A 27159-nucleotide genomic window follows, 5' to 3' on the forward strand; every position below is an offset into this window, starting at 1 on the left:
ATTCAAATTATACTAGAGATATTTTCTGACAAAGAGACAAGACGGATTACTTACTCACATAGCTTAATATACAATTCTGTTTTTTAAGTTTTTCGAGATGGCAGGGAGTTGTCAGCATAGAGGGGAAGAAGCGAGAAAGCAGACGGCTGGACAGTGTGAGCAGCTGGATGGAAAGAAGGGGGGTGAGAATCTGCAGGAGGAAGAGGGTAAAGTACTGGTGTGGCGCCACGTGGTCAGAGGAGTCAAAAAAGATTTAGAGCTCTGAGGAGAGGGGAGGGGCGAGGAGGAAAGAGGCACAGTCACAGTTTGTAAGGAGGGAGGAGGGGTCAGAGAAGAGACAGACAGAACTGCAGTTTGTAAGGAGGAAAGAGAGGTCAGAGATGAGACAGGCACCGCAGCCAGAGCCACAGCTTCTAAGGAGGGGGGAGGGGACAAATAACACAGTGGAGAAGGGAGAGGGCTCTTGGAGGGAAGAGACTCGAGTGGATGAGATTTGCAGAGCGACCAGAGAGGGGTCCAGAGAGAGAGGTGCCCTCAGGGGTCAGGCAGGAGGAGAGAGTTGGGAGTCTACGGAGAAGGAAAGATTAGGAACAGAGGTTTTAGGTGAGGTTTCTTTGGCCAAAAATGGCCTGTGTGTAGAACAGAAGGTACAGAAATTAAGGACAGGAGAGAAGGGAGAAGAAAAGCCTGCACGTAAGGAATTTCTGATGCCCTCCCCGTCCGGTGGCAGAAATTGTCAAGATCTCTTAGGATATTGTAATTGAATGTCCCGTTTTCAGGCCAATGGGAATCATTGTCTAGTCTGTACTGAGGCCATGTCATGTTACAGAAGAAGATTAGTTTTTTCAGTTTGAGGTCTGAGAGACCGAGTTTGGTGAGGTTTTTTATGAGACATCCTAGAGAGGTCTAGTCGGAAGGCTTAGTAAACTCTGAAGAGCTGTGGAGACAGGTGAGCAAGAGGGGGCGTCCCCGCCTTTTGTCACTGTCCCAAGAGGAGAGAATCTCCATGTGGGGGAGTCGTCCCTGATAGAGGTCGTCACCACCTGTCAGGGAGTTCCGAGGACAAGAAGTCCGAGAGAGTGGAGAGGTTTGGCTAGGCGCCTAGTCTTCCATGCAGTCCACTGAGACTGAAAGTCAAACCCCTCAAAACATGAGGCATGTCAGAGAAAACCATCCGACCAGGAAGGGATGTTTTTAGAGAGAAATTTGGAGGCCAGCCAGGGAAGGGAGAGGGAGAAACTCCTTACCTTTCTGGTCCAGCAGGGGTTCAGGACAGGGTTAGACTGCCAGCCAATCAACCTACAATTACACGTCCAAACAGAATCAGGGAGTAAGCCTGGGACGAGCTGCCACTGCTCATTGCTTCCCTGGTTGTAAATTTGGATGGCAAAGAGGGATCATCCAGGCAGTTAGTACCCTGTCCTGGGTTTCGGCACCAGATGTAAGAATGAGACGGCACTCGATCACCAGGTGTGCAGGGTTTATTAGAGGAGAAAGACCTGCCGGGGCACTCTTCCAGGAGAAGTGCACCAGTATAAGCTAGGGGGACAAATTATATAGGGTCAAAAATTTCGAGGATGTGGGTGTTGAATCAAAAGTCCTGTTGTCCGGAGCCCCTCCTTGGGGCTGCTTGTCAGCTTTTTGGAATTCCTCTGTCTCAGGGGCGATAGTCCAGTAAGGGTGAAGTCTGACAGATAAGCGGAACATCAAGAGGGCAGTTTGGAATTTACGTATCTTATCAGCAACCAAAGTCCATCAATTCCCTCTCTTCTTCCCCAGCCTCCCTTGAGGATAACTTAGGTTCTATGTTAGGCTCTTTCATTTCTTGTCTATTTCTTATAGAAATAGCATTCTGTTTGGTAATTTCTCTGTTTCTAACACAGTTTTAGGTCTGCTTGAGGCTCAAGGTGACATGTGAATGAAGAAATCTCGGCTGATTTCAGACCCCGTCTTCTGGGTCATCCTCAAACATTCAGGTCTTAGACACTGTGGGGCAGAGAGAAGCTCCTCTGGTGTACACTGTCCCAGAGTCTGGCCCACTGGATGTGTGAACATAAGAAAATGGTGGTGGTTTTATGCCGCTAAGTTTTGCAATTGCTTGCTGTGCAGCAGTAGTAACTTGGAAAAGTTCTTATTATTGTTTAAAACAAAGTGCTAGAACCAAAGAAAAGAAAAAATATATCAATGATAATGCGGAAGTAAAATTTTTGACAGTACTAAATAGTGGGGGAAGACAAGAGTATGTGTGTCTTGAGTGGAAAGATAGAAAAACTAATATCTACATACCTATTGATATAAATATTTAGATATCAACTAAAAGTTGGTACTTCAGGGCAGTTACCACAGAACAAAATAGAACATATATATATAATTTTTAAACAGCAGAAGAAAGCTTTATCTAAGAAAGTCCAAAAGGGGGAAACACAAACATTGTATACTATAAAAATAAAGTATGAATAAGGTGAAGAAATAAATCCCAATATAACGGTCATTAAAATAGTATAAATGGGTTAAACTCATCAAAAAGAAACTAGTAGATTGAAATACAAAAAACAACAACTCCCAGTGTGTCATTTGCAAAGAGGTCAATAAAACTGAATGAGACAGAGATTTAAAATAAAAGGATGGGAAAGCTAGAAAGTTGAAGCAGCCATCTAAAAGACAAAAGCAGCAGAAAGAACATATTTACTCATAAGAGTGATCAAAAAGCTACAACACACAACATATAGTCAACATGGATACATATGCTCCCAACAGTGCAGCCTACAATAAATACATCAGGCAAGAAAGTAAATAACAGCAGAGAGATTTTACCACACTCCTCTCAAGAAAGGATAAAGAGACAGAAAAGTTTAGACTGACCGCAATTATCTCTGACATAATACTGCCAGTACTATAATAAAAAGAAATAGGAATTTTGAAATTGGACAAAGAGAAAGTTATTCTCCCAACAGATAATTTGATTGCCTACCTGAAGTCACCAACAGAAGCAGCCATTTCTAGTGTATAATAAAAAAAAACAACCCATCTTGTCATACAGGATAAATTTATAAAAATCAAAAGTATTTCTCTACACCAGCAATAATAGAAAATAATTTAAATATAGGACCTTTGTGAAAGTTACTAAATATATACTATTTACTGACCATAGAATAAATCGTAACAAATTTCAGAAAATTTAAATTTTGTAGATTTGACCACTATGGACTTAATGTTGGAACTCATTACAAAAAGGGAAACTTTAAAGAAAAGGCCATTTACAGATCTCTTACTGTTTGGAAATTAAGTGAATCACTTGGAAATAATTCATGAGTCGGAAGAGAAGTGATGAAAATTAGAAACTAGTTTGAACTAGTAGAGGCATGACCTATCAAAACTTATGGGATGCTTAGAAGAAGTTTTTAGCCTTAAGTATATATATTAGCAGAAAGAAAGACCGAAAACTCAGTGACTTAAGTATCTATCTCAAAAAGCTAAAGAGAAAATAGCAAATTTAACCTAAAGAAAATATAATGGACTAATGATAAGAGCAAAAATTAATAAAATAAGAAACTAATATTCAAAACAGTTTCAGCAAAAAGTTGGTTCTTTTTTTTTGTATTTTTCTGAAGTTGGAAACAGGGAGGCAGTCAGACAGACTCCTGCATACACCCGACCGGGATCCACCCAGCATGCCCACCAGGGGGCGATGCTCTGCCCATCTGGGGCGTCGCTTTGTTGCAGCCAGAGCCATTCTAGCGCCTGAGACAGAGGCCATAGAGCCATCCTCAGTGCCCGGGCCAACTTGGCTCCAGTGGAGCCTTGGCTGCGGGAGAGGAAGAGAGAAACAGAGAGGAAGGAGAGGGGGAGGGGTGGAGAAGCAGATGGGCGCCTCTCCTGTGTGCCCTGGCCAGGAATTGAACCCTGGACTCCCACACGCCAGGCCAACGCTCTACCACTGAGCCAACCGGCCAGGGCTAAGTTGGTTCTTTTTAAGGAAAAACAACAATGCTAACCCCCTGACAAGAGCAATCTATAACTGGAGTAAGTTTTGTTTAGACCAAGAGTCAGCAAACTATAGCTTGTGGATCAGGTCAGCCCAGCTGCTTGTTTTTATACAGCTTGTGAGCTAAAAATAGTTTATGCAATTGTAAATGGTGGGAAAATATCTGAATAAAAATGTTTAGTGAGGTCTGAAAATTTTACAAAATTCAGGTTTTATCCATAAAGTTTTGGCACATGATTCCACACATTCATTTATGTATTGACTCTGGCTGCTTTCATGCTACAGTGGAGTTGTAGAGTAGTTGTGACAGAGACCACACGACCCACAAAGACTAAAATATTTACTTTCTGGTCCTTTTCAGAAAATTTCAGAACTACTACAGATCAATGATATAAACAAGGACAGATAAACTAGTAGGAAATGCGCAAGGTTTGAACACCTCCCTCATAGACTTCCAGGTGGCTACTAAACACTTGAAAAGGTGGTTGTTATCATTAATTTTCAGAGAAATGCAAATAAAAGCCACAATGAGAAGCCACTGTACTCTACCAGAGTGGCTAAAATTAAAGAGACTAATAATATGGGGGTTGGTTAGGATGAGGAACACTGGGGACTTGAACATACTGCTGTTAGGATTATCCATGGGTATAATCATTTTAGAATAGTGTTTGGCAGAAACCATTGAAACTACACACATCATATCTTACACAATGCTTGTGTTTCTAGGAGTTTACTTATTAGAAATGTATAAATACATGCATCAGAAAGGTGCACAGTGATGGTTTTACCAGCTTTACTCTCAGTAAATCCAAACAGGAAACAATTCAAACATCCATCAGCAGTGCAGTGGGTAACTTATGTTCTAATCATGCAGTGGCATTTTGCCAGCAGTGAAAATTAACAGACCATGGCTGCATTCTGCATTCAGCGACGCAGATAAATCTCACAAGACTATTGAAAGAAAGAAACCACACACACACACTGTATAATTCCATTCTAATAAAGTTCAAAAGGAACAAAGCTCATCTATGGTTTTAGAAATCAGGATGGTAATTACTTTTAGACAAGGGCAGGGGAGTGACCGAATGTTACACAATAGAGCTTCTGGTGTGTTAATGTCCTGTTTCTTAATCTGGGTGTGGTAGTTACAATTTCAAGCTGTACTGGTAATGTGTGTCACATGTTTATAGATAAGTCATTATGCATAAAAAAAATTTGGAAAATTTTACTTTGAACCTTGTCCCATAACTGAAAAATATTTGGGGTTTTTTCTGATGGAAAAAGCAGTTTATGAGAAATAGTTGAAAATTTTATATATCTATATCTATATATGATATAATATAAAATATATTTACTTATTTACTTATTTTTATAGTTATTTATATATAGTCATACCTGACTGACTTGTTATTTTTAAAGAAATTATAGCTACAGGAAATTTCTTAGTGAGTGTTAATGCAGAAAAGGTTGTAAGTTCATTCTTCACCTGTTAAATGTTTCAAATTTATTGTTTTATCATTAACTCCTGGGATTTCTACACACACTGTGACGTGAATTCACCCATCATGTATTTCCTGTCATCTCAGCTTGTTGATAACACTTAAAATGGGTCATGAGCTGTTTTTTCAAAAAAGCAAGAATTTTTCCTTTTCTCTTTAAATCATTCATAATACTCTGTGATATACATTTCCCCTACCCCCCCTCCAAAAGAAGAAAAATTTCCATTCTTATTTTTGTGCACAAATTGATTAATTCCAATTGGTCACCTCCTTGACTTTTTCACTATGTGGAACTGACGTTTTAAATTCTATCATCTTGCTCTGGCCTCCACCTAACCTCATTCTACTTTTATTCATCCATTCTCCTCTCTCTGATCTCTGTCTCCACTAAGACATTGCTGTCCTTTTATTTTCTTTATTTTGCCAGTGTCTTCATGATTTCATTCCCTTTACTGTTGAAATTACATGTTTAAGATTTGATATTATCAGTATTTAAAAACAAAATTTAAAACTCAGAGCCTGACCAGGTGGTGGTGCAGTGGCTAGAGCGTTGGACTGGAATGCAGAAGACCCAGGTTCGAGACCCCGAGGTCGCCAGCTTGAGCGCGGGCTCATCTGGTTTGAGCAAAAAGCTTACTACCTTGGAACCAAGGTCGCTGGCTCGAGAAAGAGGTTACTCAGTCTGCTGAAGGCTCCCCTCCTCCCCCATCAAAGCATATATGAGAAAGCAATGAACAACTAAGGAGTCCCAATGAAAAACTGATGATTGATGCTTCTCATCTCTCTCTGTTCCTGTCTGTCTGTCTCTATCTATCCCTCTGTCTCTGTAAAAAAATAAATTAAAAAAATAAAACTCATGCAGAAAACTCAGACAGCAAAGAATAGATTTATGAACTTTTTTTGGAGAAACAATGCTAAAAACATTGAATCCTTGAGAAACTTGAGAATCCCTGAAAAAGTTCTTATCCTGACCATTAAATTCTCTTACGGAACTAATTAATTGAATTTTTCAAATCCAAGTAGCCATTCGTTTCCCTGGATATGCATTGAGCACTGTCAAGGGTTAGGCCCCTGGGGTTTCTATGATAGATAAGGAGAGCAGTGGTGGCCTAGGGATGGGCGGGGCCTGTGGGTCGGTATAACTTCTTGAGAAAATGTTTTAGTTAAGGTAAACCTGTTCACCTTCATTGGAACAAGAAGCTTTCTTGGCCTGACCTGTGGTGGCGCAGTGGATAAAGCGTCGACCTGGAAATGCTGAGGTCGCCAGTTCAAAACCCTGGGCTTGCCTGGTCAAGGCACATATGGGAGTTGATGCTTCTAGCTCCTCCCCCCTGTCTCTCTCTCTCCTCTCTCTTCTCTCTAAAAATGAATAAACTAAAAAAAATTTAAAAAGCCTGACCTGGGGTGGCGCAGTGGATAGAGTGTCAACCTGGAACGCTGAGGTCGCCGGTTCAAAACCCTGGGCTTGCCTGGTCAAGGCACATAGGAGAGTTGATGCTTCCTGCTCCTCCCCCCCTTCTCTCTCTCACTTTCTCTCTCCTCTCTAAAGTGAATAAATAAACAAAAAACAAACAAACAAACAAAAATTAAAAAAAAAAGAAGCTTTCTTAAGAAGTATTGGAGGGTTCCAACATATTTTTTGCTTTGTTGAGTCAGTAATTATAGCAGACTTGTGATTAGACTGTCAACAACATCCCTAAGGGATCACAAACTGTTCAATACTTAGTCTTTATATTTTATTTTTTTAAAGGATTCACACATAGTTTTGTGAATTACAGAAAAGAAGCTTAAGAACCGCAGGTGTGCGGTGCAACATAAAATGGACAAAACTGCTTTATTTTCTCTTAAGAGCTTTTAAGAAATTTATTTAAAATTTCTGAATCCACAATTTGTGTATTTTTATTTGAAAAATGAATAAGAAAATTCAAGATATACCTAAGTAGATGTGAAAATGTGTTATATTTTAAATGTTGTTTGATAGGTTAAACATGCTAAACATGAATGTTGCAACTAATTACTCTCTGGGCATGCTATGAATTTATGATGTCACATTCATTGCAATTATTGATTTACATGAGTATGCAATTTCCTTATCAGCATAACAAATTTTAACTTTAAAAGATCATAAACTGAAAGGCTCAGTGCAGTTTAAAGTTGGCAGCTGGTGAGGAGATGAATTCTAAGCTCATATAGATGGGTCCAGTCAGTTGGATGTTACAGTGTGTTCTTCAAAGCCAGTGGCTAAAAAAGATCAGGGAGCTGTGTGGTTAGCACTGAGTCACTTCTTTATAGCGGGCGAGCTCCCTTCCTGGGTATGCCCAGGAGGGTTCTGGGAGCTGGAGTATTCTAACAGCATTGCATCAGCCACAGCTGCTAGGGATGTGCTCTGTGCTCCACCCACACCAATTAGTGAGATGTGGATACTAACTGAATAATTGATTATATTAAGAAATTATTGTGGATATTAACCTGATATTTTGTTTGGAAATGGGAATTCTAGTTTGGTAGAGATACTTACTTAAATATTTATATATGAAAGAATATAATTCTTGGGGTTTGCTTTTAAATAACCTGGGGAGGAGTATGAGATGGGTTGGGGTGTAAGAGAAACAGTGTTGGCCATGAGTTGATAAAGGTTGAAGCTATACAGCAATCATTGTGGAGTTTATTATTCTTTTCTATAAAATAAAATTTTTAAAAAGACCAGAGTTTGCATCAGACTACCTAGGTTCAAAGTCGAGATCTGTCAATAAATTATGAGATCCTGTGGAGCTACTTAGCCTCTCCGTGTGTAAGTGCCCTTGTCTGTGGAATGGTAGATTGTTGTGGGAACTAGATGATAAGTGGAAAGCACTCATGAATGAATGTAAGCTATTAATTATACATCGAAGATAGTTAAACTAAAATGATAAAATCACAGCCTGTTAGAGAACTGGGGTACTTTGACACAGCCTAGTTGATTTCCTTTTTTTGTCTAGGAGAAACTGAAGCCCACGATCAGCAAAATGTATAGTAGTGGAACCAGAACCGAACTCTGGGTCTCTTGACTTCAGTCATTTCAGTGTCTTTATAATAAGCCATTACTGAATAATATTCATATAAAATTAAAGAATCTGGTCTTATGTAGGACTATTTTGGATTGCAAATACATTCATTTTTCCTGCATCTGGAATTTATTGCAGTTCTTTTTTTTTTCTTTTTCATTTTTCTGAAGCTGGAAACAGGGAGAGACAGTCAGACAGACTCCCGCATGCGCCCGACCGGGATCCACCCGGCATGCCCACCAGGGGCGACGCTCTGCCCACCAGGGGGCGATGCTCTGCCCATCCTGGGCGTCGCCATGTTGCGACCAGAGCCACTCTAGTGCCTGAGGCAGAGGCCACAGAGCCATCCCCACCGCCCGGGCCATCTTTGTCCAATGGAGCCTTGGCTGCAGGAGGGGAAGAGAGAGACAGAGAGGAAAGCGCGGCGGAGGGGTGGAGAAGCAAATGAGCGCTTCTCCTGTGTGCCCTGGCCGGGAATCGAACCCTGGTCCTCCACACGCTAGGCCGACGCTCTACCGCTGAGCCAATCGGCCAGGGCCTATTGCAGTTCTAATGAAAACTCGAGGTTGTTCTTGTCTGTTTTATTTGGGAATGAACAGAGAAGTTTAAACAGGTGAGTCTAAATTCATCTGGGATAACACTGCAACTTATGGAAAGTGCTCAGAAAAGTTTGAGGAAATAAAGGAATAAAAGGAGAGCACTTATTCTGTCAGATATTTTAAAATATTGTATCATCATAGTCATTAAATTTGTGGTGGTTCTGGCTCAGAACAATGAAACTACTTAGTATCTAAAAATAATCCATCCCCCTAAGAGTATATAGGATTTTAATATTAAAACGGTTTCAAATCAATTTTGGGGCCACTAGTGGAGTTGCCATTTAGAGAAATCTAAAGCTGGATACTTAGTGAAGTTCAGATTATTTTATAGATGTACTAGAAGAAAATGTAAGTGAATATTTATATAGTGTGGGAACAGGGAAAACCTTTGGAATTAGAATAATAAAACACAAATGCCAAAAAGGAAAGCACTTATACATTTTACCCAATACAAATCTAAAACTTTGCTTATAAATATGGGTACCCTAAATTAAAAACAATAACAGTAGTAAACATCGGCAGTCTATGCAAGAAAGGATTTCTATCTTACTATGTTAGTTAGGGTCCAGTCAGGAGCTGTCAGTTATACCAGGAATTTGAACAAAGAGAATTCAATATGAAGAGTTATTAACTAGTAAAAGGTGTTTTAACTACTGAAAAGAATAAAATAGTACATTGTTCACAAAATAATTAGGGAATATTTTATCACTTCATATTCATTTTGAAATATCCCCTAATTTTTGTGAGCAGTGTAAATGGGGATCAATTCCTACTGCACAGCTGAGGGGGAGACTCCAGACAAGGAACAAATTTGAAAGAGGGGGCCCCTGCTGACGGTTTTGATTCGGACCTTGGTGGGATTGTAAACAGCCAGAGTGAGACTGTAGTAAAGCAATCTGATGGTAAAGTTAGGTTTAATGAGGAGAAGGCAGAGGATAGGAGGCTAGCTAAAGGAATACTGTTTTATATAAGAGAATGGAGAGATGGTAAGTACCTATACTAGAGAAAGAGAAAGGGTCCTCATGAAGAGATGTTAGTGATTTATCTAACTCAGACTTTTATCAGTTCATGGGACTGAGTTGTTGCCAGAGGACACAGCCATGAGCCACACTGGTCCACGGGACATCACCTGCCAGATGCCGCAGGCCTGAGCGCGCGCACGCGCACGTGTGTACACACATGTGCACTCGTGTGTGGAAAGCCCCTTGCTGGGGTACCTCGGGCCTGACTGATGAAGCAGGAAGTGACCCCATGGAGTGCTGTGAGGCTGAGCTGGTGTGCGGGATGCTGTCTGATGGGATATTCTGGGTCAGGGCCGGTGCACAAGGAACCACCAGCTCTAGTGGACTGGGGCAGTGTGCTAGAGACAGCAGAGACCCTGCTGGATGGTGATTGCCAGCGGTCTCTCACCTGCCTCCTAGCTGCCACACCATGAGGCCAAAGGATGAGCACTCCAGTCTTAAGCCCTCTCACTCTTCCCCTCCCACCCTTAAAAACCATTTCATGTGATGGAGGATGGTACCACTTGGAGGGTAATGTGTGAGTAAATTATTTTCAGACCTGTTTTACTGTTTTGGGAGGCAGGGTTACTCATGAAGTTGACTGAAAAGGAAGGTAAATTTAGTCTTAACTCTGAATTTTGATGATGGCTCTTCCAAAATGGTACAAATCATAGGGAAATAACCTTTAATATTTATTTTTAGCTTATAATATTCATGTTACCAATTTCTTCAATTTAGTAAACTTAATATTTCTCAACAAGGAAACTCAAAGTATCTTTATAATTATTCTTTATTAAACCAGAATATCAATTTTTAAAGATACTGTGTTCCTAACATTTTAAATATGTATTTGTTATCTGTTTTTATATGTGAAATCCTCAAATAAATAAAAATTTTATCAATTCAGTAATTTTTAAAAACTTCAAAATATAAATAGCTATTTTTATTTTCATTAATACCTAATTTCCTTTCTGTTTTGCAGCCCAACCTGAATTCCTGAAGAAGCCTGCTAACATCTACGCTCACGAGTCTATGGATATTGTATTTGAATGTGAAGTCACAGGAAAACCAGCTCCAGCTGTGAAGTGGGTTAAGAATGGGGATATGGTTATCCCAAGTGACTACTTCAAGATTGTAGTAAGTACTTTTTAAAGCAAGGACACTTATCTGTGAAACCTCTAAATGTTTTTGAATGTAATTGCCAGGAGACCTGTTACCTTATACATACCAGTGTATGTACCACAGACGGAGGTAGAAAAATTCACACAGAACATCATTTCTGTGTTGGGTGGTGAGGATGCTGAGCCAAGAAATGTTCTGAAGCTTGTGTAAGATCACACAGCAAATCAACCTCAAGGCCTTATCTCCTGACCCAGTACTTGAAGTAGGCCTGGTGTTCCTACTTAAACATGCTGACATTCATAAGCACAGCCATCAGCATTGTCTGGGTAACGATTACCCTGTGTGTGTGCACACACTCATGCACTGTTTGTCTTTATAGCCCTCTATTCAAGGAGCAGAAATCTATCCTTCACGTACTGATGCGCAGGCCCTAAGGTCAAAATAAGTGTGCCCCAGTGTTGGACAGTTATTGTGACAGTAGATAAGAAGCTTCTTTTGAAAAGTAAATAATTAGTGTTAAATGAATTTCAGAATATTTCTGCTTTTTACTTTCTGTAACATAAATGCTTAGTAAATATTATCTGTTGTTGTTACTATTATTATTATTATTATTGAGAGGCAGGAAGACAGAGAGATAGATCCCCACATGCGCCCCAACCGGGATCCACCTGGCAAGCCCCCTACTGGCGATGCTCTGCCCATCTGGGGCCACTGCTCCATTGCTCAGCAACTGAGCAATTTTAGTGTCTGAGGGAGGCCATGGACCATCCTCAGTGCCTGGGGCCAACTTGCTTGAACCAATCGAGCCATGGTTTCAGGTGGGAAAGAGAGAGAGAGAAGGGTGGGGGGTGTGGAGAAACTGATGGTCACTTCCCCTGTGTACCCTGACCGGGAATTGAACCCTGGACTTCCACATGCTGAGCTGACACTCTACCACTGAGCCAAGCAGCCAGGGCCTATCTATTATTATTATCATTATCATTATCATTATTATTATCTAACATTCTAATAATTGAGTTATCCAGATTTTAGTAATAATGATTAATGACATATCTTTAAGATACATGACATTCATAGAAATCATGAGAAGTAATTATGGTTGTTAAAGACTTACTGTATCATTACAAATTTCTCATGTAAGGATATATTTTCTGTGTTTGAAATGTGTACTCTCATAAGTTACAAAGAATAATTCAGAGGTATTTAATCATAGCTAAAAAGCAATGTTTAAAAATCTTAAGACCATGTTATACTACATATATCAAGAACAGTAACAATGGTTGACATCCATATAAGTACTTTGTAGTTTAAGGAAAGCTTGTGTATATGCGACCTGATTTAACTCACTGTCATCTGATCTGTCAGAACTATTCATATTAGAAATAATGTCAAGAGAATGCCTTGACTTCACAAGTTCAGACGTTCACTGTGGTCGCATGGTGTGGCATGCCAGGTGTTTCCCCAAGCAAAGGTGTAAGTTTGCAAACACCGTGGCTGTGGCTTTCCCTGAGTATTAAGTTCTTAATTGTTAATGATGGTGCTTCCTGTTCTAGTCAGGTTCAAGTCAGTGCCTTGTCAATAAAGTTGAGCCAGCAAGTGCACATATAGACTGAGTCATGCAACTGTACTTGTTTCTCCTTCCCAGAAAGGGTGTATCCTTGAGATTTTGAATTAATGTTTTATCAGTTGAGTCACAAATTGTGTTTCTGTGTTTCTTCTTCAGAAGGAACACAATCTTCAGGTTTTGGGCCTGGTGAAATCAGACGAAGGGTTCTATCAGTGCATTGCCGAGAATGATGTTGGAAATGCACAGGCGGGAGCCCAGCTGATAATCCTGGAACACGGTGAGAGTGGCTGAAGTCGCCAGTGGGCAGGAGCTGCAGTGTGTCTGAGGACCTTGGTCTGTCTCAGCACCTGTCCCTTCAGGGGTCTCAGATTAGTGAACGGTTTATAAGAGGCAGCATATAGCAGAAGCAGGAGGAAAAAATAGCAGTTTATATAATTTCTCTTGTTTAAAATGACATAACACAATTTTAACTAATGTTGACAAGAAATTCATTGTAAAAAAAGAAAAACTGAACAATTATAATCTGACAAAAATAAATGTTCTTCAGAGTTCATTTTAATCTCACAAATATATTTCTGCTCTATTAAAATAGAAAAATTTTAATATTTGGCATTGGATTTTTCTTCTGTCTTTCCAGAGTAAAATTAACTTGCCTTTTTTGTGATTATCTCAAAAATATACTTATTATAAATTCAGACAATGTAGAAAATAAAAAAGGGGGGGACCCCATCCTGTTTCAGTGAAGGTTAATTCTGGGGAAACCGCACAGTAATCCTAGCAAAAGCCAAAAAATGAAATATTCTTTAATATAACAAATTATTAGCTATACCCAGGCATGGGAGTAACGAGGTTGGCTAGAAAGAAGTGGGGAGAACTCACATAAGTACAAGAGCGGTGGCTAGAAGGTCACCGCCAGGTCTGTGGGAGAGCTCATGAGGAAGCCTCTCAGGGCTGAGGGTTAGATCGCCTTGGAGAGGGGATGGCCACAGCTCACTGAGGGCGGAGGAGCGGCTATGCTGAGGGCACTTGCTCAGAGCCCACTGTCGAGTGTGCTGGGTAAGGCTGGCCAGGGCAGGTGTCTCACCAAAGGCATCCCGCTACAAAACCACTCAAAGGTTGAGGTGTTATGGAAGTGATAAAGTGTGATGTGTATTAGCTGGCTGGGGAAATATGTATAAAGGGCCAGCCTCACTTTTGCAGAGCGGGCAATAGAGTGTGTATTTGAAGGTGAGAGGCATAGATCGCTAATTGGCCCTTGCTCCAAACCCTGCCACCTGCGAGTGCTGGGTGAATGTGCACAGGTGCGTGCAAATCACAAGCCTGTTCCAGCAATGGCTATGAGCATCTCCCCTTGAGTGTAAACAGAGCTCTGTGTGAACACTTTCCAATCCTGAGTGGAGTGTGTACACTTTGTGTTATGCAAATGATTCCCTGCTGGTTAACATTTAAACTATTTTATTTGAACTTCTTTATGTGATTTTCTCATACTAGCTTACTAGAAGTTGGATTGTTGGATAGATGTTCTGTTAAATTGGTAAGGATACCCATTGGATGTATTATTCAATATTTATTAGTTTTAGCAAGAAAAGTGCTTTTTATCTTGTGATTCATAAGAATGCATGGAAACAGTGTCCTCTTAGACACCTGCTCTGGTGCCTGAGTCTGCAAGTTCAGGCTGTGGTGTGACCCCCGCTTCCTTACCCTCCCAGGAAGACGAATGGGCAGACAGTGCTCATGCTGGCTTTGCTCTAACACAGCAGATAGGATTTTTATATGCTCTTTCTTGAAAATGTATTTAACTGTACTATTATAGAAAGGCATAAACTGTTAGAACTGCTCTTTTTCTTCCTGTTTGTCTGTGATGACACCTTTCTTTCCCTGTTCATTGAAAACAGTTTAGGAGGAAGAAGCCGTCACCTTCACATCTTGGCAGAATGCCTGGGTATGATTACCAAACAGGATGTTCACAGAATTAGTGAGATTCAGAGCCTTCCTTCTTTTCATTAATGGCAGCAAGTTTCCTCAGTCAACATTGTGGCTTGCTTGGGGTTATTTACATGGAGCTAAAAAAAGGGATTTCAGTCTATTTGTGTTTGAGATTACCGTCTTGGTAGAGTTAACTCAAATGGTTAGCTATGCTAAGAGGTCCCTATTCTAATCCCCTGAAAAAGCTTGGCTGGAATAATAATTATATTCGTCATGTGAGTGTTTTCCCTTCCTGAGGTACAGCAAGAACAGACAATGTTTTGTGGGCTGGAAAAGTACTTTAATGACCTTGTCAGAGGAGAGTTAAGGACATGTGGTTTATGGGAAGGAAAAGAAGTGTCATGTTATTAATTTTGGTATTTTAATTTGTAAAATAAATATTAATGTAGGAAAGCTGAAAGAAAATACAATAGACAGTATTTGATCTCTGCCTTTCTGGAGTTTACAATATTGTGAGGGGTGTAAGAGATGTGTGTGATTTTAATACCAATGCATAAAAAGTGAGTAATGCTGGTGGCCGCAGCCAGGCAGGTCCACATTGGATTTGGGCAGATGGTAGAGAAACTGCGGAGCCAGAAAGCGTTGGACCATTCTCATTTAATAGAGTCTCACAAAGGCAGACGAGCAAACATGCAGAGGAATCCACTTCTCAAGCAAACAAACAGCAAAATGGCCCCTCACAGTGGTGGGCAGGTGATTTGCAACCCACCATCTGCAGTCTGCCCTGTGTAGGCTTACACAGACTGCCAGGTGCTCTCACAATAATCAGGCAAAGTACAAGCAAGCAAGCCTAACAGCTGTTTTCCCAACAAAGTGTTATTTTATAATGCAAATAAAGCAGTATACAGTTCAGAAGAGAGGACTCGGAGTAATCAGGGAAGTTTTTTTCACGGAAAGTGTCCACTTTGTGATAGACCTTGGATGATAACATTTCCAGATGTGGATAGGAGGAACTGATCAGCATGGAGATAGGATAGAGCACCTGTTCCTGGAGGGAGGTGGCCTGTAAAGGCAGAAGAAGATCATATCAATCATAGTCTTGATTTTAAACAGCCAGAGCGAGACTGTAGTAAGGCAATCTGATGGTAAAGTTAGGGGTTAATGAGAAGGCAAAGGATAGGAGGCTAGCTTAAAGGAATACTGTTTTATATAAGAGACCATGCAGAGATGGTTAAGTACCTATACTAGAGAAAGAGAAAGGGTCTTCATGAAGAGATGTTAGTGATTTATCTAACTCAGACTTTATCAGTTCATTGGATATTAAACATTGTTTAGAGAAGTCAGAGATCCTTCCAAAGTTTTATATGGGTGACTGGAAGAATGGTGACATCTTTTCAAAGATAAACAAATGGAGGTGAATCCAAGGGGAAGGGAATTTCTACTTGTACTCGGGATGAAAAGTGCCCAGAACCTCTCACTGTCACCTACAATAAAGAGGTGTATGATCTATAAAATTGTAAGTTTTCTGAGTCCATCAGAGAGCTGAGCTTGCAAAACAACCAGGTAACTTAAAAAATGGGACAACCCTTCTCCCCTGAAGAATGGGTTGTGAATTGTTTCACCTTGGGCAGGGCAGGAGAGAAACAGGTGGCTTCATAAAAGCAGTTAAGAAGAAATCAGCTAAAATTTTAACAGATGGTTAAAGACTAAGTGTGGACTAATTTGGAATATCTTGGGGCTCCTGATAAATGGGGAATTCACATTTGCTTGCAAATACATATTCCTGGGGCTCCGCAGAATAACTTACTATTGAGATTGGGCTCAAGGAAGAGACACGAGAAAAGTCATCTCGGTGGTACAGAGGTGAAAGAGGTGAGGGAACTAGGCATGAAGTTTGGCCCATTTACTCAGACTCCTTTGAGTCCCAAACCAATGGGGGATTGGGCAGAAAACCTTATTTCATACATTTCTAGAGGAAGATTAGAAGGAAAACCCTTCTAACCCTTCTTGGGAGGGGGGTGGCTCTTGTTTCCAGGATACAGCCGAAGACCCACTGCTGCTGGGGGAAGGTATAAGGGAAGGTCCTATATCTGCAGGAGGTGCAGGAAACCCTTTTGGGCCCCAGTATCCTGTGCTGGTAGCCAAGGAGAGATCTGTTACTACTAGAAGAGCAGAGGGAAGTGCCACTCAAGACCAGCATAAAAGTAACAGAAGATTTTGGCTGCCACAGGAAGGAGAGCTGCAGGGCCACCCAGTGTTGACACTGGACCAGGATAACTGAAAACCCCACCTATTTCAGCCCTGCACCACCACCAGGTGACAAACAGAAGCTTTCTACTGTAGCGGGAGAGAGATCCCTCTGTGGTGGAGAAGTGCAGGAGTGGTTGAAAGCTGAGAGGAAAGGCAAGAAAAACTTTCCAATTCATCACTCACCATAAGCACCCAGCAGTGGTAATCTACCGGTAGAAAAACTGGATACCTGTAGCGTGCTGAAGGGTAACTGACAATAAAATCTATACCAAGCTCAGTTCCTACCTACGTTGACTCAACTCCCCTGCACTTTGACAGAAGAATAGACATGCTAGCTTCTGAATGTAACTAATAACTTTATCTCAGTCCCTGCTGATCCATCAGTCAAAAATTTTGGGCATAAATACCAAGGGAAAACTGGCCCATTGTTGAGAGATAAAGCAATCAATTAAACCAGTTTAGGAGACCCAGATATTGGAACTATCAGATAGGGACCTTCATTAGTAGTAGTAGTATGTTAAAGGATTTAGTAGATGAGGTAGATAATTTGAATGAACAGATGAATGAGAAATATGGCAGAAAGATGTAAACCATAAAGAGATGGAAAATACTTGGATTTGTCCAAGAGTGAAAGGGCTCCACAACCAGAGGAAGGAAAGTATTTTTAAAAAATGATATCTGAGATGAAGCATTTTTCCATGCTGATAAGTAGACTCAGCACAGATGAAGAAATAATCAACTTGAAGATAATTCAATATAAGTTCTTTAGACTGAAATAAAAGAAGGAGGGCCCTGGCTGGATAGCTTGGTTGGTTGGAACATTGTCCCAAAGCTCAGAGGTTGCCAGTTTGGTCTCCGGTCAGGACACATACAGGAACAAATGTTACTGTCACTCACCTGCTCTCTCCCTTCCTTTCTCTAAAGTCAATAAAATATATAAATAAAGAAAAAAGAGGGAGAGATGAACAACATCTAACATGGGGCCATATCAGATGGTGTAACAAATTGGAGTCTCACAAGAAAAAAAGAACAAGAACAAAACAAATCTTTATGTAGATAATGGCTAAAAAATGTAAATAAAAAAATGAATGCGATCATATCACAGGTCCAAAAAGCAGCTCAGACAACCCCAAGTAGACTATAAATAGTAGCAGTATCGGAGTAAAAGAAAAAAATGCCTGTATGCATCATGTTAAACTACTGGAAACCAGGCATAATGAGCAAATCTTGAAGGCAGCTATAACTTTTTTAATTTTTTTTACAGAGAGAGAGAGAGACAGGAAGGGAGAGAGATGAGAAGCATCAAATCATACTTGCATCACTTTAGTTCATTATTGCTTCTCATATGTACCTTGACCAGGGGGTTCTAGCTGAGCCAGAGACCCCTTGCTCAAGCCAGCGACCTTGGGCTCAAGTCAGCGACTATGGGGTCATGTCAATGATCCCACGCTCAAGCCAGCAACCTCGTGCTCAAGCTGGTGAGCCTGTACTCAAGCCTGTGACCTCAGGGTTTTGAACCTGGGACCTCAGCATCGCAAGTCAGCATTCTATCCACTGAGCCACCACTGGTCAGGCAGCAGCCGTAACTTTTTAAAAAGACAGGAACCAAGGTAAAAAATGACAACAGACTTTTTTTTTTTTTTTTTTGCCAGAAATGTTACAGATAGTAGAGCTGGGTAGTTTAGGGAGATAAAGCATCAGGTTAGGACATGTTGAGGTTGGAACTTCCCACGACCACAGCAGAATTACAGCTAAGCTACAGAACAGCCATCGTTCAGAACCACCTAAAATCTAGATGAATAGAAGTCCTACATCTAAGGAGATACATAAGAAGCCACGTGGAGACTGGGAGGAGGGGAGAGGGATGTCCCACACCCATAGGTCGCCGGTGAAGTCAGGAGGGAAATCTCTGCTGCGAGGTTGCCCAGCCCAGGGTTCCAGTGCCCAAAACTCATGGCTGTGAAAACCAGTGGAGATTGAGGCTGAGTGAGAGAGGGCTGCTGGAGGTCCAGGCAGCTCCTCTTAAAGGGCCCGCACAGACTTTTGCGGACTCACTTGCTCTGAGCTTCAGCACTGGAGCAACAACTCAAAGGCAACAGGGACACATGGGGATGGATTGAAGTGTCTGGAGTCAGGATGAGGGCAGGAATGGCTGCTTTCCACCAAAGAGATGTGCTGAGCCCTTCCCACACAGAGCCACAGGTGCCTTATCTGAGTCTCCATCAACTTGGCTATCACTGTTAGCCCTGCCTTGGTGACTCCCTGAGATGCTGCCCTTTCCCAAACCTTTTCCATTTAGCTGGCTCGTCTTGGCTCATTCTGCCAGCTTTTATGAAATCTCTCAAGAAGCATCTGGCCTCTATATTCCCTGTACCTCCTGTTAAGTAGCCCTAGGCCCAGTAGTACCTGCAGCTGGCCGTGGTTCCAGCTTGGCCTCTCCTGGGCATCTCCAAGCCCAGTACAAGTAGCAGCCACCTACAGATCACTTTGTAGCTCATGCTGGGTGGTCCTGAACAGGACACAGCAGTTGCTGACCTTGGCCTGTACTTCCTGGGAGGCCCAAGAGCCAGTGCATCTTGTGGACAGCTTTGGACTGTGCTGAAGCACCACCCAACCACCTTCATGATTGATACACTCAGTGAGCAGGCTCGGGGCTCAGCCCCTGCACAGCAGATCCTCTGCTGTGATCACTGCCAGTCCTTGCAGCCAATCAGCTTGGGGGATAAATCCCTTCTATTGAAAGCAATCAAGGCTCAACTACAATAGGAGGGTGTGTACAGTCCACCTAGGGGGTGCAGCTGGAGAGCCCAACTCAGGTGACACAGCAGAATGCATCACTGGACCACAGGACACTTACTACATAATGCCAGTTGACTATGACAAGGAGACAGCAGCGCTACCGAATACATGTGGAGTTTGGGTTGTAATAGAAAACCACATAAAAATGTTTAGAATCAGAAGGCAGTTGCTATCAGAAGGTAAGGAAAGAGGCTGATGAAGAAAAGTTTTGTTTATGAAAGATTTAAGGATTTTTTGTGTGTGTGTGACAAAGACAAGAGGGACAGGTAGGGACAGATAGACAGGAAGGGAGAGAGATAAAAAGCATCAAGTCTTTGTGGCTCCTTAGTTGTTCACTGATCGCTTTCTCATGTGCCTTGACTGGAGAACTAAAGCAGAGCAAGTGACCCCTTGCTTAAGCCAGCAACCCTGCGCTCAAGCCAGAAACCTTGGGGTTTCAAACATGGATCCTCCGCGTCCTAGTCTGACGTTCTAACCACTGCAACAATGCCTGGTCAATTTAAAGATTTTTAACCAAACTTCTCTTACTACCTATAAAGGTGGCTAAGTATTTTCTTTTCCTGTATGAAGAGAATGCTGTGTTCTCAGTTGTCATGTGATAGTCTTTCACACTATTGAAAATTAAAAGTCACTATCCTCTCTGCGCTGGACTTATAATGGATCGTATATTATCTAGTCTTTTCCTCTGTCTTCAGCGGAATGTCTTATTCATCTGAAGTTTATCCCTGAATATTCTATCCTCTAAAGGTTGCCATAGATACCATCCTTAAAATCTTTTGATAATTTTTCTACAATGTTTTTTTTTTTTTCCTTAATGGTCAGAAAATTCTTTCTTGTTTCTACCTCAAGCCATGGTGGTTTTCTGTGGACTTAACACCTCAACATCTTGTTTTACATACTTAGAGATAGCATTTATTCTTTTACTGCTTTCCCTCCTTACTCATTCCTTATTTAAATGAATTCTAACAGAACCTGTTCTGTCTTGTTGATTTTAAAAAATATTCTTTGTAATCTCAGTCTTGTGCACATTTTAAAAAATAGGATAGACTAAGAGAAGCTGGATAAAGAAGCTTATATAGGCCCTGGCCAGGTGGCTCAGCGGTAGAGCATCGGCCTAGCGTGTGGAGGACCCGGGTTCGATTCCCGGCCAGGGCACACAGGAGAAGCACCCATTTGCTTCTCCACCCCTCCGCCGCGCCTTCCTCTCTGTCTCTCTTCCCCTCCCGCAGCCAAGGCTCCATTGGAGCAAAAGGTGGCCCAGGTGCTGGGGATGGCTCTGTGGCCTCTGCCTCAGGCGCTAGAGTGGCTCTGGTCGCAACATGGCGACGCCCAGGATGGGCAGAGCATCGCCCCCTGGTGGGCAGAGCATCGCCCCTGGTGGGTGTGCCGGGTGGATCCCGGTCGGGCGCATGCGGGAGTCTGTCTGTCTCTCCCTGTTTCCAGCTAAAGAAAAAAAAAATGAACAAAAACAAAGAAGAAGAAGCTTATATAGCAGAAGTAATACATCACAATGTTTGAATGTATGAAAAAGTGAAATCACAAATCAGTGTGGATTGAAAGGCTCATACATTACCTGCCCTATGAAGAATTAGGTGGTGATTTGGAAAGAAATTATATACTTTATCAAAATAAAGTACAGAGTTAAAATTTAAATTGAGCCCATAAAAAGGTTGAAGGATGACAGAAGAGTTTACACATTTGCTTTTGCATTTAAAAGACAAAAGAATAACGATTGGTTAACAGTGAGATCAAAGAAGAAATTAACAAATTCCTAGAAACAAACAATAATGAGTATACATCAACTCAAAATTTATGGGACACAGCAAAAGCAGTCCTGAGAGGAAAGTTTTCAGCATTACAGGCATACCTCAAGAAGCTAGAAAAAGCTCAAATAAACAACTTGACCCTACATCTAAAAGAACTAGAAAAAGAACAGCAAGTAAAGCCCAGAGCTAGTAGAAGGAAGGAAATAATAAAGATCAGAGCAGAAATAAATGACATAGAGGCTAAAGAAACAATACAGAGGATCAATGAAACCAGGAGCTGGTTCTTTGAAAAGGTAAACAAGACCGATGAACCTTTAATCAGACTCACCAAGAAAGAGAGAGAGGACTCAAATAAATAAAATTAGAAATGACAGTGGAGAGCCCTGGCCGGTTGGCTCAGCGGTAGAGCGTCGGCCTAGCGTGCGGAGGACCCGGGTTCGATTCCCGGCCAGGGCACACAGGAGAAGCGCCCATTTGCTTCTCCACCCCTCCGCCGCGCTTTCCTCTCTGTCTCTCCCTTCCCCTCCCGCAGCCAAGGCTCCATTGGAGCAAAGATGGCCCGGGCGCTGGGGATGGCTCTGTGGCCTCTGCCTCAGGCGCTAGAGTGGCTCTGGTCGCAACATGGCGACGCCCAGGATGGGCAGAGCATCGCCCCCTGGTGGGCAGAGCGTCGCCCCTGGTGGGCGTGCCGGGTGGATCCCGGTCGGGCACATGCGGGAGTCTGTCTGACTGTCTCTCCCTGTTTCCAGCTTAAGAAAAATGAAAAAAAAAAAAAAGAAAGAAAGAAATGACAGTGGAGAAATAACAGACACAACAGAAATACAAAATATTGTAAGAAAATACCATGAAGAACTGTATGCCAAAAAACTAGACAACCTAGATGAAATGGACAAATTCCTTGAAACATATAATCTTCTAAAAATTAATCTGGAAGAATCAGAAAACCTAAACAGACTGATTACAACAAATGAGATAGAAACAGTTAGCAGAAAACTCCCAAAAAAGAAAAGTCCTGGGCCTGATGGCTTCACAAGTGAATTCTACCAACTATTCAAAGAAGAACTAACTCCTGTCCTTCTCAAGCTATTTCAAAAAATTCAAGAGGAAGGAAGACTTCCAAGCTCCTTTTATGAGTCGAGTATAATTCTGATTCCAAAACCAGGCAAAGACAACACAAAGAAAACAAATTATAGGCCAATATCCCTGATGAATTTAGATGCTAAAATCCTCAACAAAATATTAGCAAACCGGATCCAGCAATATATGAAAAAAATCATACACCATGATCAAGTGGGATTTATTCTTGGGAGGCAAGGCTGGTAAAATATTTGCAAATCAATCAATGTGATTCATCACATAAACAAAAGGAAGGAGAAAAAAACATGATACTTTCAATAGATGCAGAAAAAGCATTTGATAAAATCCAGCACCCATTCATGATCAAAACTCAGCAAAGTGGGAATACAGCCTGACCAGGCAGTGGCGCAGTGGATAGAGTGTTTGACTGGGATGCGGAGGACCCAGGTTTGAGACCCCAAGGTCGCCAGCGTGAGCGCGGGCTCATCTGGTTTGAGGCAAAAAAAAAACACCAGCTTGGATCCAAGGTTGCTTGCTTGTGCAAGGCGTTACTCAGTCTGCTGAAAGCCCACAGTCAAGGCACATATGAGAAAGCAATCAATGAACAACTAAGGTTTCACAATGAAAAACTGATGATTGATGCTTCTCATCTCTCCGTTTCTGTCTGTTTGTCCCTGTCTATCTCTCTCTCTAACTCTCTCTGTGTCTCTGTAAAAAAAAAAAAAAAAAGTGGGAATACAGGGAACAAACCTCAACATGATAAAGGACATCTATTAAAAACCCACAGCCAACATCATACTCAATGGGCAAAAATTAAAAGCAGTCTCCTTAAGATCAGGAGCAAGGCAAGGGTGCCCCCTTTCACCGCTCTTATTCAACATAGTTCTGGAAGTCCTAGCCACAGCAATCAGACAAGAAAAAGAAATAAAAGGCATCCAAATGGGAAAAGAAGAAGTAAAACTATTATTATTTGCAGATGATGTGATACTGTATATAGAAAACCCTAAAGTCTCAGTCAAAAAACTACTAGACCTGATAAATGAATTCAGCAAGGTGACAGGATATAAAACTAATACTCAGAAATCAGAGACATTTTTATACACTAACAATGAACTATCAGAGAAATTAAGGAATCAATCCCCTTTATCATTGCAACCAAAAAATAAAGTACCTAGGAATAAATTTAACCAGGGAGATTAAAGACTTGTACTCGGAAAATTATAAAACATTGATAAAAGAAATCGGAAGATACAAACAAGTGGAAGCATATACCGTGCTCATGGTTAGGAAGAATAAACATCATTAAAATGTCTATGTTACCCAAAGCAATTTATAAATTCAATGCAATACCGATTAAAATACCAATGACTTACTTCAAAGATATAGAACACATATTCCAAAATTTTATATGGAACCAAAAGAGAACACGAATAGCCTCAGCAATCTTGAAAAGGAAGAATAAAGTGGGAGGTATCACACTTCCAGATTACAAGTTATACTACAAGGTCATTGTACTCAAAACAGCCTGGTACTGGCATAAGAACAGGCATATAGATCAATGGAACAGAACAGAGAACCCAGAAATAAACCCACAGCTCTATGGACAAGTGATATTTGACAAAGGAGGTAAGAGCATACAATGGAGTAAAGATAGCCTCTTTAATAAATGGTATTGGGAAAATTGGACAGCTACCTGCAAAAAAATGAAACTAGACCACCAACTTACACCATTCACAAAAATAAACTCAAAATGGATAAAAGACTTAAATGTAAACCGTGAAACCATAAGGATCTTAGAAGAAAACATAGGCAGTAATGTCTCCGAAATCTCTCGCAGCAATATATTTGCCAATTGATCTCCACGGGCAAGTGAAATGAAAGGATAAACAAATGGGACTATATCAAACTAAAAAGCTTCTGCACAGCTAAAGACAGTAAGAATAAAGAGACAAACTACACAATGGGAGAAAAAAAAAATATATATATATATAGTGTGTGTGTGTGTGTGTGTGTTTGTATTTTTCCGAAGCTAGAAACGGGGAGGCAGTCAGACTCCTGCATGCGCCCGACTGGGATCCACCCGGCACGCCCACCAGGGGACGATGCTCTGCCCATCTTGGGGCGTCACTCTGCTGCAATCAGAGCCATTCTAGCGCCTGAGGTAGAGGCCACAGAGCCATCCTCCGCGCCCCGGCCAACTTTGCTCCAGTGGAGCCTTGGCTGCGGGAGGGGAAGAGAGGGACAGAGAGGAAGGAGAGGGGGAGGGGTAGAGAAGCAGATGGGCGCTTCTCCTGTGTACCCTGGCCGGGAATCGAACCTGGGACTCCTGCACGCCAGGCCGACACTACCACTGAGCCAACCGGCCAAGGCCACAATGGGAGAATATGTTTTTTAATATATCTGATAAGGGGTTAATAACCAAAATTTATAAAGAACTTGTAAAACTCAATACCAGCAAGACAAACAATGCAATAAAAAAATGGGCAAAAGAAATGAAAAGACACTTCTCCAAAGAGGACATACAGATGGCCAATAGGCATATGAAAAAAATGTTCAACACACTAATGATTAGAGAAATGCAAATTAAAACCACAATGAGATATCACCTCAAGCCAGTTAGAGTGGCGCTCATCAACAAAACAACACTCACACAGAAGAGCTGGCAAGGATGTGGAGAAAAGGGAACCCTCCTGCACTGCTGGTGGGAATGCAGACTGGTGCAGCCACTGTGGAAAACATTGTGGAGATTCCTCAAGAAATTAAAAATCAAACTGCCTTTTCACCCAGCTATACTTAGGAATACACCCCAAGAACACCATAGCACTGTTTGAAAAGAAGAAATGCACCCCCATGTTTATGGCAGCATTGTTCACAATAGCGAAGATCTGGAAACAGCCCAAGTGTCCATCAGTGGACGAGTGGATTAAAAAGTTTTGATTCATATATACTATGGAATTCTACTCAGCCATAAGAAATTATGACATCGGATCATTTACTACAACATGGATGGACCTTGATAACATTATACTGAGCGAAATAAGTAAATCAGAAAAAAGAACTGTATGATTCCATACAGAGGTGGGACATAAAAATGAGACTCAGAGACATGGACAAGAGTGTGGGGATTACTGGGTGGTGGGGAGGAGATTGAGAGGGTTGGAGGAGGGGAGGGTTACAAAGAAAACCAGTTAGAAGGTGACGGAAGACAATTGGACTTTGGATGATGGGAATGCAGCATAATCAAATGTCAAAATAACCTAGAGATGTTTTCTCTGAACATATGTACCTTGATTTATCATTGTCACCCCATTAAAATTAATTTTTCAAAAAAGACATAAAAGAATACAGATGAAATTTTTTGGTGTAGGGTATAAAAATTTAAATCTTCTGCATATACTGTATGAGAAATACCTTAACTAAATTAAAGAGGGAGGCAAGCTAAGAAGAATATCTCAAGGATTACAGAAATTTAATATTCTGAATGTAACAACAAAAATGGATATGATAAAATAACTAGCATAAGCATATAGTTCACAATAGAGCAAAGATAAAGGTAGTTTCTAAAAAAGGGCAGATGTTCTACCTCACTTATAAAGATATAAAATCAAATTAATGAGATGTCATTTTTGCCTAATATTTATTTATTTTTGTGTATATTACTTTATAATGACTGGTTTGGGTGTGATTACATTTGTGTGTCACTCTCTGTGAAAATGTAAATTGTTAACATCATTTACTAAACTCATTCTGACATTTATGTTTTAAAAACTACTGACTCAAGTCATTGTCCTTTTAGGATTTTTTTCCAGGGAGGCAGTCAGAGATTAGAACAAAGAGTATTAATATTTGCATTAATAATTTAAAAAGAAAGAGATAGGGGTAAAGAGAGAAAGAATAGGAAATGACTTACATGTCCCAAAATAGAGGAAGTAGTTAAAATAATTATAGTACAGTCTTTTTTTGTTTTATCTTGCGGCAGAGACAGAGAGAGGGACAGATAGAGACAGACAGGAAGGGAGAGAGATGAGAAACATCAATTCTTCGTTGCGATTCCTTAGTTGTTCATTGATTGATTTCGCATATTTGCCTTGATGGGGGGGCGGGCTACAGCAGACCGAGTGACCCCTTGCTTGAGCCAGCAACCTTGGGCTCAAGCTGGTGAACCTTGCTCAAACCAGATGAGCTCACACTCAAGCAGGCGACCTTGGGGTCTCGAACCTGGGTCCTCTACATCCCAGTCCGATACTGTCTCCACTGCGCCGCCACCTGGTCTGGCTATAGTACAGTCTTATGATGGAAAAGTTTTGTGACCATTAAAAATCATGTCTTTGAACACTTTAATAATAGGAAAATCTCAGAATATAATGTCAGCTAGAAAAGTGAAATATAAAACTTAATATAGAAAATAATCTGAATTTAGTTTTAAAAATTGTACCTATTCATTTAAGGCATTTCTACACCAAAATGTTAACAGTGATTATCTGGGCAACCAAAGCAATATATTGTCAATTTTCTAAAGTAACT

The 27159-nt window shown here is 41.1% G+C and overlaps 2 protein-coding genes across 8 annotated transcripts in view; both read left to right on the forward strand.

Annotated features, from left to right (window-relative positions):
- BBS4 (Bardet-Biedl syndrome 4) overlaps positions 1 to 27159 on the forward strand; it is a 948798-nt gene that overhangs the window by 589833 nt on the left and 331806 nt on the right. The gene's annotated exons all lie outside the window — the stretch shown is intronic.
- Positions 1 to 27159, forward strand: part of NEO1 (neogenin 1) — a 247168-nt gene that overhangs the window by 120894 nt on the left and 99115 nt on the right. For all 7 annotated transcript variants that reach the window (XM_066278054.1, XM_066278057.1, XM_066278059.1 and 4 more), the window contains 2 exons: positions 11111 to 11265; positions 12974 to 13094. In XM_066278054.1, coding sequence (XP_066134151.1) covers positions 11111 to 11265; positions 12974 to 13094 — 276 coding nt within the window. The remainder of the gene's footprint in view (positions 1 to 11110; positions 11266 to 12973; positions 13095 to 27159) is intronic.

This window comes from Saccopteryx bilineata, chromosome 4 (assembly GCF_036850765.1).
Source record: "Saccopteryx bilineata isolate mSacBil1 chromosome 4, mSacBil1_pri_phased_curated, whole genome shotgun sequence".
Classification (NCBI taxonomy): domain Eukaryota; kingdom Metazoa; phylum Chordata; class Mammalia; order Chiroptera; family Emballonuridae; genus Saccopteryx; species Saccopteryx bilineata.